The following is a 13,281-nucleotide window of genomic DNA, read 5'->3' on the forward strand; positions in this document are numbered from 1 at the left end:
GACACCTTCCCAGAATCTTTTGTAAAAGTTATACTCAAGTTTACGTATATTAGATAGTTATACAAGGAAGAGAAGGGCAAGAAGTGTCTAAAGAGCAACGTTTCAACACCTTAAACTTACATACTGCTGTATATGTCAATTATATCTCAATAAAACTGGAAAAATAAAAAAAGTAAAAATAAATAAATGTACTCAGGATCTTACTTTATATCTACCAATGTCTGTTCAATTAACTGTTAAGATGTATGGGAAGAAGGAAGAGGGAGAGGTTGACAATGTGAGAAAATGACTGGAGAGAAAGACTGGGAAAGTCCAGAAAGTTTGGACTTTAACCTGTAAAAAAAAAAAAAAAAAAAGAAGCTACTATGGAAAAAATCAAATTGGCATTGTGCATTCAATATTTTTAACTTTTAAACAAATCTGTGTTAGAAGATGCAAATTTCAAGTTGATCTTCATGTTAATAAAATTAAATTCATCAAACAACACTTACTAAGCACCTATTTTCATGAGGTACTATAAAATGAAAATGGTTCCTCTAAAAGAATTTCAAATTTAGCCTAATATCTGTTAGAAGTCCAATGGAAACTAATTACAGGCTGATACTTACAGCTTCTGTATGAAACATGCCGACCTACAACTCTAAGAGGCCAAAAGCCATCCTCAAGGTTTATCCTGATTAGACCTGAACATACCCCCCCTCCTTCACACTCTCTATCTTCTCAGCCTCTCCTCCTCTCTCCTTCAAACTTCCATTAGTTGCCATGGTTTTCCTATTTTTCAGGCTCTGACCTGGGACTGTTTCCTCCCTCCTGGCCCAGCAGTTTTTGGTGGCAAGTATCATTTTCTTGTAGATCGGCCCCTAGCATAACTCCCGGAACACAACTGGGCATTCTGAGAGCATTTCCTTCTCCTTGGCCCAGAACAAGGGGGCAGGTGCTGAAGAAATGAAGGGACCAGAACATGAAAATATAACAAGCCATGGCACAAAACACAACTGTTAAGATTAACAAAATAATATTGGACATAAAATGTGATACCTGATGGGCCAGAATATAGATATTGTGTCCAACATCTTTTGGGGAAACACCGTCATCTCCTCCATCATCATCCCCATGGTCACATTCCAATCCTTGGTTATAGGCGTTCTTCATCACATCCACCTATCAAAAAAACAAATAGGAAGAACAGGCATTTTACGTTGTCTATGAGGTATAATGAAAAACTGGAACACTTTTGGGCACGTGGGTGGCTCAGTCGGTTAAGCGTCCGACTTCAGCTCAGGTCATGATCTCACAGTTCGTGGGTTTGAGCCCTGCATCGTGGGCTTGAGCCTGTTTCAGATTCTGTGTCTCCCCCTCTCTATGCCCCTCCCCCACTAGCGTTCTGTCTCCCACTGTCTCAAAAATAAACATTTAAAAAATTTTTATTTATTTATTTATTTTTTATTATTTTATTTTATTTTTTTTAACGTTTATTTATTTTTGAGACAGAGAGAGACAGAGCATGAACGGGGGAGGGTCAGAGAGAGAGGGAGACACAGAATCTGAAACAGGCTCCAGGCTCTGAGCGGTCAGCACAGAGCCCGATGTGGGGCTTGAACTCATGGACTGTGAGATCGTGACCTGAGCCGAAGTCGGCCGCTTAGTCGACTGAGCCACCCAGGCACCCCCCAAAAAAATTTTTTAAATAAAAAAATTTTAAAAACTGGAACACTTCCAAAGACTTGAAAACTACGAAAGAACTATAAATGAAAATGGCCTTAGAAATCATCTTTATTTAAATAAACATGAACAATATTTTCTGTCTTCCTTAAACATTTTTTCTTTGATGTTTGAATACAGACAATGCCAAAGTTCCAATGAATTAGGCAACTCTAGAACCCTGAGACACATCCGTTATTTATTAAGCTTCCACTAGGTACAGGGACAAATGGTGCTGGACGTCGTCCTCTGTACTGAGGACCCAACAGTGGGTACAACACAGTATATGCTCTCAAGGAACTTACTGTCCAGCGGGAGAGTCAGTACATCAAGAGGTGAACACAACAGTTCTACAGCAGAACTAAGTGTGAGGCACCTAGTGAGCACACAGTAGGGACATGAACTCAGGCAAGAGACTGATGGGGGGCCACAAGAAGGAAGTGGATGTTGAAAATAAGGTGTTGTAGGCAGAGGGCTATTGTACATTGCTGCTGTTGAATGAACATGTAACTCTTAGCCCCATTTAACCATAAAAATAGAGAATGTCTTGGTCCTCTTAGTCCACTACCTACAGATATGAGGCTCTCAGTAAATATATGTTAAATAAAACTGTATCTTACATTTTTATCTGCCCTCCTCAACTTCATTCCTCACTATTAAAGAGAGAGCAATGCTTTTGAAACCCCATGCTTTCAAGGACAAAAAGGGAGAGGCAAACCAAGAAACAGACTCTTAACTATAGAGAACAAACTTATGGTTACCAGAAGTGAGATGATGGGGGGGGGGAGGGGCGGTGAAATAGATGGTGGGGATTAAGGAGGGCACATGTCGTGAACAGCCCTGGATGATGCATGGAATTGTTCAATCACTATATTGTGCACCTGGAACTAAAATAACGCTGTATGTTAAATATACTGGAATTAAAATTAAAAAAAAAAAAAAAAAAAAAAGAAGCCCAGTGCTTTTAAAGCATGCTGATATTACTTCATAATTTTTATGTTACAAGCGAGGAGGAAAATATAACTTCTACAATAAGAAGACACACTAATGATCTCTGTGGAATCCCCAGTCAAGTCTTCAGATAATTTTCTTTAGGCCAAGCATGGTGTAACATTTCAATGATACAAATAAGCACAGAAGGAATTGGTTTTATTCTTATTGTTCAGAAAGAGATAGAAATAAAATTTTCGAGGAGTACAAACATTTTTCATATACCTTTCTCAAATATTCCAATACACAAACTAAAGAAAACTTGCTTTTTTTTCTGGCAAAAAGAATTTGCAGATAGTTTAATAGACTGTGACAGTTTGATTAAGAAAAGTACTTAGAGGAACGTCTGGGTGGCTCGGCCAGTTAACTGTCCAACTCTTGGTTGTGGCTCAGGTCATGAACTCACAGTTTGTGAGATTGTGCCCCACATCGGGCTCTGCACTGACAGCATGGAGCCTGCTTGGGATTCTCTCCCTCTCTCTCTCTGTCCCTCTCCTATTCATGCACTCTCTATCTGTTTCTCTCACTCAAAATAAATAAACTTAAAATAAAAGAAAAGTGCTTAGAGTGGATAAAACCAATGAAGTAAGGACCCAAATCACAAAGGCCTTTTGCATCATGGGACCTCCTGAGTTACTTTTAAAGGTAGGTTGTGATGTCCCATCATGCCTGGTAGAGCAGTGAAAGCCACTAGACTTGTTTCATGACATGCATACTACAAATTGTCCCTTTTTGGATGCACACTATTAGCACAGCTTCAAAAGTTTTCTTACCAGTTCCCTGGGTCTCATGTTAAAAAGAATTCTTTCCGCATTCTCACTGTCGTGTCTGCTTTCCATGATGGCCAGCAAGAGCTTGGAGGCATTGTTCTAGAGATACAGATTTAGTTAATGCACATGAAAAGTCTATTTCATGGATTAACAATCCCTGCATTTGTTTTGATTGACATTACCAGGAGCATTTTTTAAAAAACAAACACAATTTTAAACTGCTAATTTCATTTGGCTAACTAACATTTTAAAATAGAATGTTTTAGGGGCGCCTGGGTGGCTCGGTCAGTTTAGCATCCAACTCTTGATTTGGGCTCAGGTCATGATCTCACAGTCATGGAATCCACTGAGCATGAAACATGCTTAAGATTCTCTCTCTCCCTCTCCTTCTGCCTCTCCCCTGCTCACCTGCACATGTGCACACGCATATGCTCTCAATAAATAAATAAATAAATAAATAAATAAATAATAACAAAAAATAAATTAAATAGAATGCTTTACTTCATTGTCAACACGAAATAAAAATAATGAATCATGAGAGCTATGTTACAAAGAATATTTTAAATATTGGTGAAAGGGTGTTTTAAATACAAAATTGACTTCGTACGTAATGCATTAAAATATAGTATTTTCCTTCACTATTTTCTAAATAGGCATTGCCATGATGCCATTTTAATAAGAAAGTATGGTGAGGGGTGCCTGGGTGGCTCAGTCGGTTAAACATCTGACTTCAGCTCAGGTCATGATCTCATGGTTCGTGGGTTCAAGCCCTGGGTTGGGCTCTGTGCTGACAGTGCAGAGCCTGCAGCCTGCTTTGGATTCTGTGTCTCCCTCTCTCTCTCTCTGCCCCTCCCCTGCTCTCTCTCTTTTTCTCTCAAAAATAAACATTTAAAACAATTTAAAAAAATGACAGTAAGGTGAACCAGTAGCAACGATGTATTTTACAGAAATGGCATATAATTTAAAGAATTTAGTGTAATAGTTTGTAACATGTTAGCATATTAGCATACCAAAACTTTAAATAAATTTAAGCAATAATTGCTGAGAATTAATTTAAAATTCTACATTCACAAGTTAGAAGTAAAATATAAGTTTATTGATAATAGTTTATTCATCTCACTATATGCCAGTATATATGCATCATGTTTTATCATCTGGGTTGTTGAAGAATAATATTTTCTAATTTTGTTTAATAGAGACTAAAAATAGTTTATGTTGTCTTTAATGTTCCAATTTGGTTTATAAATATGTATTCTCAAACATTTAACCTATGGATTCCAAAAATGTTTCTGATATAGTTGATTTATGATCCAAAGAATTACAGAAAGTCTTATTACACAAAGCACAATATCCTCAACATGTGGGAAGATGTTTCTTTACACTGTTTTCAATAGCACCGCTCCAGAATTGTGGCCACCTGTGAAATGATAAAAACCACCTGGGAGATATTTCTACAGTGTTTTTGCAATATTTACTTAGATAAAAATCTCAACCTCCACACACAATCTTTGATAGGAGCGCAAGAGAAGTAGAGTCAAATGGCTTTAAGATGTTTCTCAGTGAGTCAAAATTAACATCTTACGGGATAAAAACTTGAACTGAATCAGTTGCTTGATGTATGCAGACATTCACTACATAAATTTTGTTAATTTTGTACAAATTAATTTTATTGAGTAGTTTAATACTAAATTCTCTCCACTTTTTTCTTTCACGAGTACAGCCTAAAGACTGTCTTTAAATGACTAATATTAGTAGCAATGATGTCTGATGATGATGGTAGCAATGTCCTGAAAAAGCTTTAGAATTTTGTAAGGGAAGTGGCATTATTTTTTTTCTGTTCCATTTTCAATCTTTAAGCATTGGTACTAAATCCTAAAAATCCATTTTTATAATCTAGCATCCTATACAAACAACGTACCTAAAAAAAATAAGGTTCCAGGATTAGTGGAGCTGAGATCCTCAGACCAATCTGAACTGACCCCACAGAATTTAAAGCTAAAACCTTGGTAACACTCACAGTATTCTCTAATGAACCTTACTTAGCAGGCCCAGTACATAATAGCTTAAAAATACATCCAATTTCAGAATACCATTGGCAAGATGATATTTTTTCCAACCAATCTTCTTTTTATACTATGTTGGAAGAATAGAAATCTTGTAAATGACCTACAGAAATCTGAATCAAATTGAAAGTACAAGAGCCTACATACACTAAGAAATCAAATGTGCGTGTCAGTGTTAACAGAAGATTTTCTTCCAAAGGGAGCTAGGGACCTTTATAAAAAAAAAAAAGCTACCTATTTACAAATTCAACACTTCACAGTCACAGATCAGCTATGAAATATAAATTAAAAATGAAAGGATAAGACATATGCATAAAAAATTCATAAACCTATATAGTAAATGAGTCTATAGAATTAAGTACAGTTAAAATTATAAATAATTAAGCAATTAAATTTAAGAATGACTAATATAAAATAAAACTTAATTTAGCATTTTTGCTATGGCATACTCTATAATGTTATGGAGAATTTATAATTAAAAGCATTCTACCCATGGAAGCCCCCTAAAATTTGTCACTTTGTATTGCTCTGCTTTAAAAACATTGTTCTCATATTGGCCATTATACATAAAGCTTCATAGATTGTTTGGAAAGGTATATATGCCTTGTTCTTTAAGTAGAAGACTATATTTTAAATATTTCAAGTTAAATCCATCCCTCTGGTATTTTATACATATCTTGATTTAGCCAACTGTCATATTTTGAAAAGATATACATAATAGTGCCTAGTAACATAAGTGAAATTTTAAATAATCCTTTATCAAAAAAGCATTTTCATTGAATAGATAAAAATATTTATATACGGTTAAATAATACCCCATCATTTAGTTTTTTAATAGGTCTGGATTTGTAAATAATCTATACGCCTATACTTTGTTCTAATCGATGAATCACTCAGTATTTCCCTCCATTAAGTTATATCAATTAAAAATGAGTTTTTAGGCCAATAAAGGACTTTAAAAGCCAAAGGTCAAGGCTTCTGTATGTTGTTTTTTTATGAATTATGATTAAAGATGAATATAAGATGAAATAAACATTTTTCTTGTAACTCAACCTAAGCTATCCATCACATGGTCCTAGCTTGGCTTCATTAACTAAAGCATGATGTTAACGAAGAAAAGGATACAAGTTCAATCTATGTAAGGGTCATCTTCATTCTATTCTATGAACAGAAAGACTGAAGGCTTATACATATTGCCAATGAAAACAGTGAAAAAAATACAAATTCATCTCGTCTATGAAAAGAAACATTTGCTTATTCGGAGCTCTTAGTACAAACTTCACATAAGCACAACATATGATTCTATTATATATCTAAATCTATATTTAGAAACAAAATTATGGGGGTGCCTGGGTGGCTCAGTCAGTTAAGCATACAACTTCGGCTCAGGTCATGATCTCATGGTTCATGGGTTCAAGCCCTGCCTCGGGCTCTGTGCTGACAGCCCAGAGCCTGGGGAGCCTGTTAGGGATTCTGTGTCTCCCTCTCTCTCTCTGCCCCTCCCTCTGCTCATGCTCTGTCTCTCTGTGTCTCAAAAATAAATAAAAATGTTTAAAAATTTTTTTAATAAAAAAGAAACAAAATTATAAAAATGTCATTCCTATTCTCCCTAGCTATAAATTTACCTACACAAAGTTTAACTTAATTATATTTGCTGTGATATTGGATAGACCTGTCTTTACAGAAAAATTGTATTCAACCAATTTTTTTTTTACTTCTTTAACACTAAACACAATAATGTGGTCTTTAATAATTCATCTGTATTGAATATCATGCCTTTGGATTTGGGATTTATATAGCTTCTTGTGTATATTCATTTGTCTATTTCCATTTGAACAAAAACTTGATGAAATTTTTTTAAATGCCATTTTCTTCCTGATCTCTGATAAATGTAACTGCTGGGAAGTATGTGCACAGCTTAAGTTAAGGCAGCTTCTCAAAGGGAGTGTGAAAATAGCTCACAGTATTTGGGGAAAAAATAAGATTCTGATTTAAAAGAAAACAACTTTTAGAAAGAAGAGAGCCATAAAACTAGAATGCAGCCCTTTTTTAAATAGTCTAATTCATTGTGATTTGCTACATAGAATTCTGTAGTCAAGATGAATTAAAAAATATATGGCATGATGAATTTTTAACACCTTATCTTCCTCTATGTAATAAAAAATGTAAAATAAAAACAAAGGGAAGTAGTGAAACAAAGTAGCTACTTAAAAGATCTTTCAGTAAAGTACCCTCTAGCCAAACATTATCTCGAAGCTTGTTGGACATTTCATTAGGAATTTAGTGCACGTTGTGCTTTTGCTATTCCTTTCTGTCAAGTCATTAGCTGAAAATAGGATAATATCTGGGGTTTTACAAGAGCTATTTGAAGATTCAGAGTCAATTCAGAAAGCAAGTTTTATATAGAACATGTCACTTCCTATCCCCGCCCCCCCCACATAATGGATTTACTCTACCTTTAGTTGGAGCACCAGATCCATTCGATATTTACCAAGAGGGTTTATGTCATTTAGAATCAAAGCAATGATGATATCAATCCCATTGGATTCATGAGTAGCAATACACGTCTAGAAAACAAAATGTTTGTAAACAATATTTTATTTACAACATAAAAGCACTAGAAATTATCTAACATAAAATAACAGTCACCTTAGTTTTTTTGACCTTTAAAATATAATTAAGATTTAACTTTGAAGTCAAGGATTTAAGTTTCCTTTGTTCTTTTATATAGAATCTTTTAATTGATTAGTTTTGATTAAATGGCTTTGAATGCAGAACACTGAAAGAGACCGTGTGTAACAGGTGTCTTTTATTTTTAACATGTTTATTTATTTATTTTGAGAGACAGAAAGAGAGAGTGAATGGAAGAGGAGCAGAGAGAGGGAGAGAGAGAATCCCAAGCAGACTCCGTGCTGTAAGCATAGAGCCTGGTGCCGGACTTGATCTCACAACTGTGGGATCATGACCTGAGCCAAAATCAAGAGGCACGCTTAACCAACTGAACTCACCCAATAGGAGCACTCTTTGTATTGTTATGAACTCACCCAGGGACCCCAGGTATCTTTTAAAATGAACCACTTTTATAGACTTTCAAAGAATTTCAAAAATTAAGTTAAAAACTCTTTCAACCAACAAATTCCAATATTCCCTCCAATAGAGGAGTGTCTTAAATTCAGAATTTTAAAGACCTGTTCTCTCCTGGCTAAGAGAACATTCCCATTTATGAAAGCAGTGTTCGTGATATGCCTAAGGTCTGCAAGTCAATGTTATTGGCACTGATGTAGCATATCAATTTATCTGGTACTTAGTACTCAGTGAGTCACAAATGATGTTGCTACACATGCTGGGTGACAGCAGACAAGGCATACAGGTGCCTTCCAATGTTCTGGGGACATCCTGTCCATGATGATGGCTAATGAAAAGTTGCAGATTCCTTAAACCTGAGTGATTTAGAGAGGGACCTTACTTGGGGAAAGTTTATAAAACATCCTGAGAGATAAATTATCAGTATTTTGAAGTTAAGGTCTACTGTGCCCCGATTCTGAACTTAATTCAATTTATAGAACTTGAAAAACAGAAACCTGTGGGTTGGAGTTTGTGGAATTACATGTTATAATGCAGCACCCAGTCAAGGGGGTTGAAAAATGGAAACTCGGGTGAGTTAAATGAGCAAGAGTAAAATCAAGGTAACTCTGGAATGACAGCTATTTTTCAGAATGGGCTTCATTTCTCCTTTTGCACAAAATTTTCTTTACTCCCATGACACAAAGGAAAGGTGTCCTCTATTCATCTTCTACATTTCCTGAGGTTCTGATCATTAAAACACTTGCTAGACTTAGAGGGAATCGATTTGCAGATCATTTCTGGAATTTTCTGGCAACCTTCTTTTCTCACACACATTTTCAGAGCACGGGGTTCAAAGTAAGTATATTTTTAGATATGGGATTCATGTTCATTATTATTACTTATATTGTTTTATTATGTTATTTTATTATTAGTTTTTACTTTTAGAGCTTACCTGACTTAATAAATGATTTTTTTTATTTTTTTTAACGTTTTTATTTATTTTTGAGACAGAGAGAGACAGAGCATGAATGGGGGAGGGACAGAGAGAGAAGGAGACACAGAATCGGAAGCAGGCTCCAGGCCCTGAGCCACCAGTCCAGAGCCCGACACGGGGCTCGAACTCACGGACCGTGAGATCGTGACCTGAGCCAAAGTCGGATGCTTAACCGACCGAGCCACCCAGGCGCCCCAATAAATGATTTTTAAAACTCAACTTCATCCATTTATAAGACCAGAAGTGGGGAATATGTGTTTGGCATTACAGGCATACATGTTTTCACCAACAACAAAACCAAATCTCTAAATCTATATATTTTTCCTTAACTTTAAATCAATAGTTAAGTTTTCTTGTATCATTACCCTAGGAGACTGAAATACAATCCAGGAAAATCCAGGGCAAAATGTGAAAAGTCCTTTATCAGGGAACATGTGCATTGCAGAGGGAAGAAGAGTATCCTCATAACAAATTCTCTATTGCAGCAATTGTTGAGTTTTTATTCTACATGCCTCTGTATGTATGCATATGTGTGTGCACATGTTTATGCATTTTTTTGTGCATATGTCATATAGTTTGCAATAGAAAAGCAACAGTTTTTTTCACACTTCTTTCTACGTTATGCACTGATGTTTGGTCCTAATGGCTACTTTAAAATTTATTTCCAAAGACGTTTACAACCCGAAAACTTTTTCTTTCAGGGTGAATCCATGCTTGCGATGGTAGCCCCATAATTAAGTGGATGTGAATGGTCAATTAATAAACTCTGGGGTGGCTCCCCTCCCTTTACTAGTTCAAGTGTCCTATCTTCTACTCCCACAATGTGTCCTTGATATCCAAGAAAATGGAATCAGGCAAACATTCTGGAAGAGAGAGGAAAAATTTCACCCCGGAAAAGGTAATACAGTCAAAAGCACACTCTTTTTAGACTCCATCAAAATCCTGAGTTTTAGGAACAGCTCTACAATTTACTGATTCTGTCACTCTGAGACAATAGAACATCACTTAACCTCTGAGTCAGAGCCTATTCATCCACAAATGGGAGCAAGACCTATTTCATAATTTTGTGAATATAAAGGAGATAATATATACTGCCCACTGCAGTGCAGTGGAAGGAGCCAAAGGGAGTGTGTTCTACAAATCCTGGAAAAGAATCATTGAAGATGAAAACTGAGCAACGATGAAGAAATGCATTTTACTCTTTTTGGTAGGTCTGATTTTTATCTGGAACATTTTCACGGGAAATTTCTTTTACAATGAAATTAAATAAAAATATGGCATAGTATTTGCTAGTCTATAATTCAGTCTTTGTATGTTTTGTGAGAAAAGTAAAAATATCTGGCAAAGCAAGAAGAAAGACCTTTTAAATGTAGACAAAGGTTGGCTCCTTCGCCAATTTGAGCCTTTTGCTAATTGGTCATGAATACTTTTGCGTGAAGAACTGCTTTCACGGTTACCTGATTTTCATGGCATGGGCCCTGGCAATACTCCGTCAAGCTCTCCAGAGTCTGGTTGACCAGCACTACATTCTTCTCATTGATGTAGAGACCCAACAGGCCCAGGCCACCGGTGGTACTTCCACAAATGCAGTCCAAAAACTGAAGGGTCTCACAGACAAGGTTATAATTTGTTTTGTTGTTTTGATTCCTCAAGAAGTTCTGAAGGCAAAAGAAAATATACCTGAGGGGTTAAAAGAAATCACTGTGCTAATTGTTTTCAGCTCTCTCACTATGTGTGTTTTTCTAACTCAAAAATATCCCCATGGCAATGTGGAATGGAATTGCTTTTTATAAGAAAGTGTTCACATTTATTAAATTTCCCCTGGGTTTAAGAAAAAGACTCTTAAGTTTTTCCTCAAGAATCTAAATTTCTCAGTATAGTTCATAACAAACATTTCTCAGTGTCATTACCTTCAAACTATATGGACAAGGCAAAAACAAACAAACAAAGAAGTAGTAGGAAAAGAAGAAGGAAAAAAGAAACTAGAAAGAAGTTCTTTAGGGAAGGAAGCAATCAAATTTTCAAGTAAATGATCCCTTGTGAACAGTGCAGCTTCAAACAGTGGATGATACAACCGTTATGGAGGGCAAGTTAGAAGCACCTATTAAAATTTTCAGTTAACATACAATTCCACTTCCTAAGTTACCATATTATATATATATATATATATTATTATATATATATATAATATATATTATATACATATATATGGTAACATATATGTATATATAAAATACATGCACATATATATGATAACATATATGTATATATATAATACATGCACATAAGACTACAAAGAGGTTCCCTGCACACTGCTTATTAATAGCAAAAACTGGAAACCATACCATACCTATCATAATGCAACTGGTTTAACAAATAATAGTACATCTAAACAGTGGAATACTGCAAAGCTATAAAAATGAGGTACTTCAATATATACTGATATAAACACAGTCTAGTAATAATTTCATAATAAGTTGTATTACTAAATGAAAAAAGTAACTCGAAGAACATTATATAATCTAGTTTTTTTTTAAGTTTACATGTACAGATCAATACGCTTCTATGTACGTAGAAATTTCTCAAAGGAAGTATAACTGTTAACGTAATTTCTTTGGGGGAGTAAACCCGGTGAAAGGGGAGGCAGAGAGGGAAAGTTTCATTTTTATTTTATTTATTATTTATTTTTATTGGTTTATTATTTAATTTACTTATTTGAATTCATTCCAACCACTTATCTTTGTTTAGGGTTTTTTTGTGTGTGATTTTTTCCCACTTTTTTATTGTGGCAAAATAGATATAAAATCTACCATCTTCAACATTTTTAAGTGTATAGTTCAGTGGTATTAAATAGATTCATAATGTTGAGCTGCCATCACCATCATCCATTTCCAAACCTCTTTTCATCTTGTAAAACTGAAACTCTATACCTATTAACTTCTCATTCTCCCCTCCCCCTCCCCCTGGCAACCACTACTCTACTTTCTGTCTCTGTCATTTTGACTACTCTAAATATGTCATATAAATAGAATCACACAGTATTTGTCTTTATGTGACTGATTTCATGTCACTTGGCATAATATCTCAAGGGTGATCCATGTTGTAGCCTATGTCATAATTTTCTTCCTTGGTAAGGTTGAACAGTATTCCATTGCACCCATATACCACATTTTGTATACCTATCTGTTGATGGACATTGGGGCAATTCTATATATTAGCTATTGTGAGTAAGTCTACCATTTGTCCTATTAAAACAAAGGTTTTTTTTATAAGTAGCATTTTCCAAACTGTTTGATCCCACACTCCAGTAAGAAAAATATTTGATCAGATACTATGTATCTATCTATCTGCTACATGGGCAGACCAAGTGGATCAGCATAAGCATGTAGGCATATATCCAGTATCTTCCCTCTGGAAGTAATACGCTGGTCTCTGCCTGGCCCAGGTCTGCAGCAGCCCTCTCCACGATGTGGTCCACAAGACTCATAGCTTCTACCACTTATTAATTCCTGAGCTTCTCCTCTCCTTGAAGGATATTTAATGCAATTTACATGAATCCACTATCTCTTACCAACTCACAACACCTGCACTGTAGGCTCTTACTAGAGAACACAACTTCAAACTCTGCTCTCTCTAATCCTGGACATATGCTGTTAGAGACTATTGCACCTTTCATGTAATTATGCCACAGTGACAT

At 35.5% G+C, this 13,281-nt stretch overlaps 1 protein-coding gene across 8 annotated transcripts in view; it reads right to left on the reverse strand.

Moving 5' to 3' along the window:
• The window catches only part of ITPR2 (inositol 1,4,5-trisphosphate receptor type 2), a 489,277-nt gene that overhangs the window by 148,426 nt on the left and 327,570 nt on the right, over positions 1-13,281 (reverse strand). For 7 of the 8 annotated variants that reach the window (XM_045061584.1, XM_019834732.3, XM_019834731.3 and 4 more), the window contains 4 exons: positions 11,042-11,242; positions 7,981-8,091; positions 3,465-3,560; positions 1,039-1,161 (listed from right to left, as the gene is read on the reverse strand). In XM_045061584.1, coding sequence (XP_044917519.1) covers positions 1,039-1,161; positions 3,465-3,560; positions 7,981-8,091; positions 11,042-11,242 — 531 coding nt within the window. Of the gene's footprint in view, positions 1-366; positions 938-1,038; positions 1,162-3,464; positions 3,561-7,980; positions 8,092-11,041; positions 11,243-13,281 lie in introns of those variants that run through there. The other variant, XM_045061585.1, reaches the window with a different exon arrangement.

Source organism: Felis catus, chromosome B4 (genome assembly GCF_018350175.1).
Source record: "Felis catus isolate Fca126 chromosome B4, F.catus_Fca126_mat1.0, whole genome shotgun sequence".
NCBI lineage: Eukaryota > Metazoa > Chordata > Mammalia > Carnivora > Felidae > Felis > Felis catus.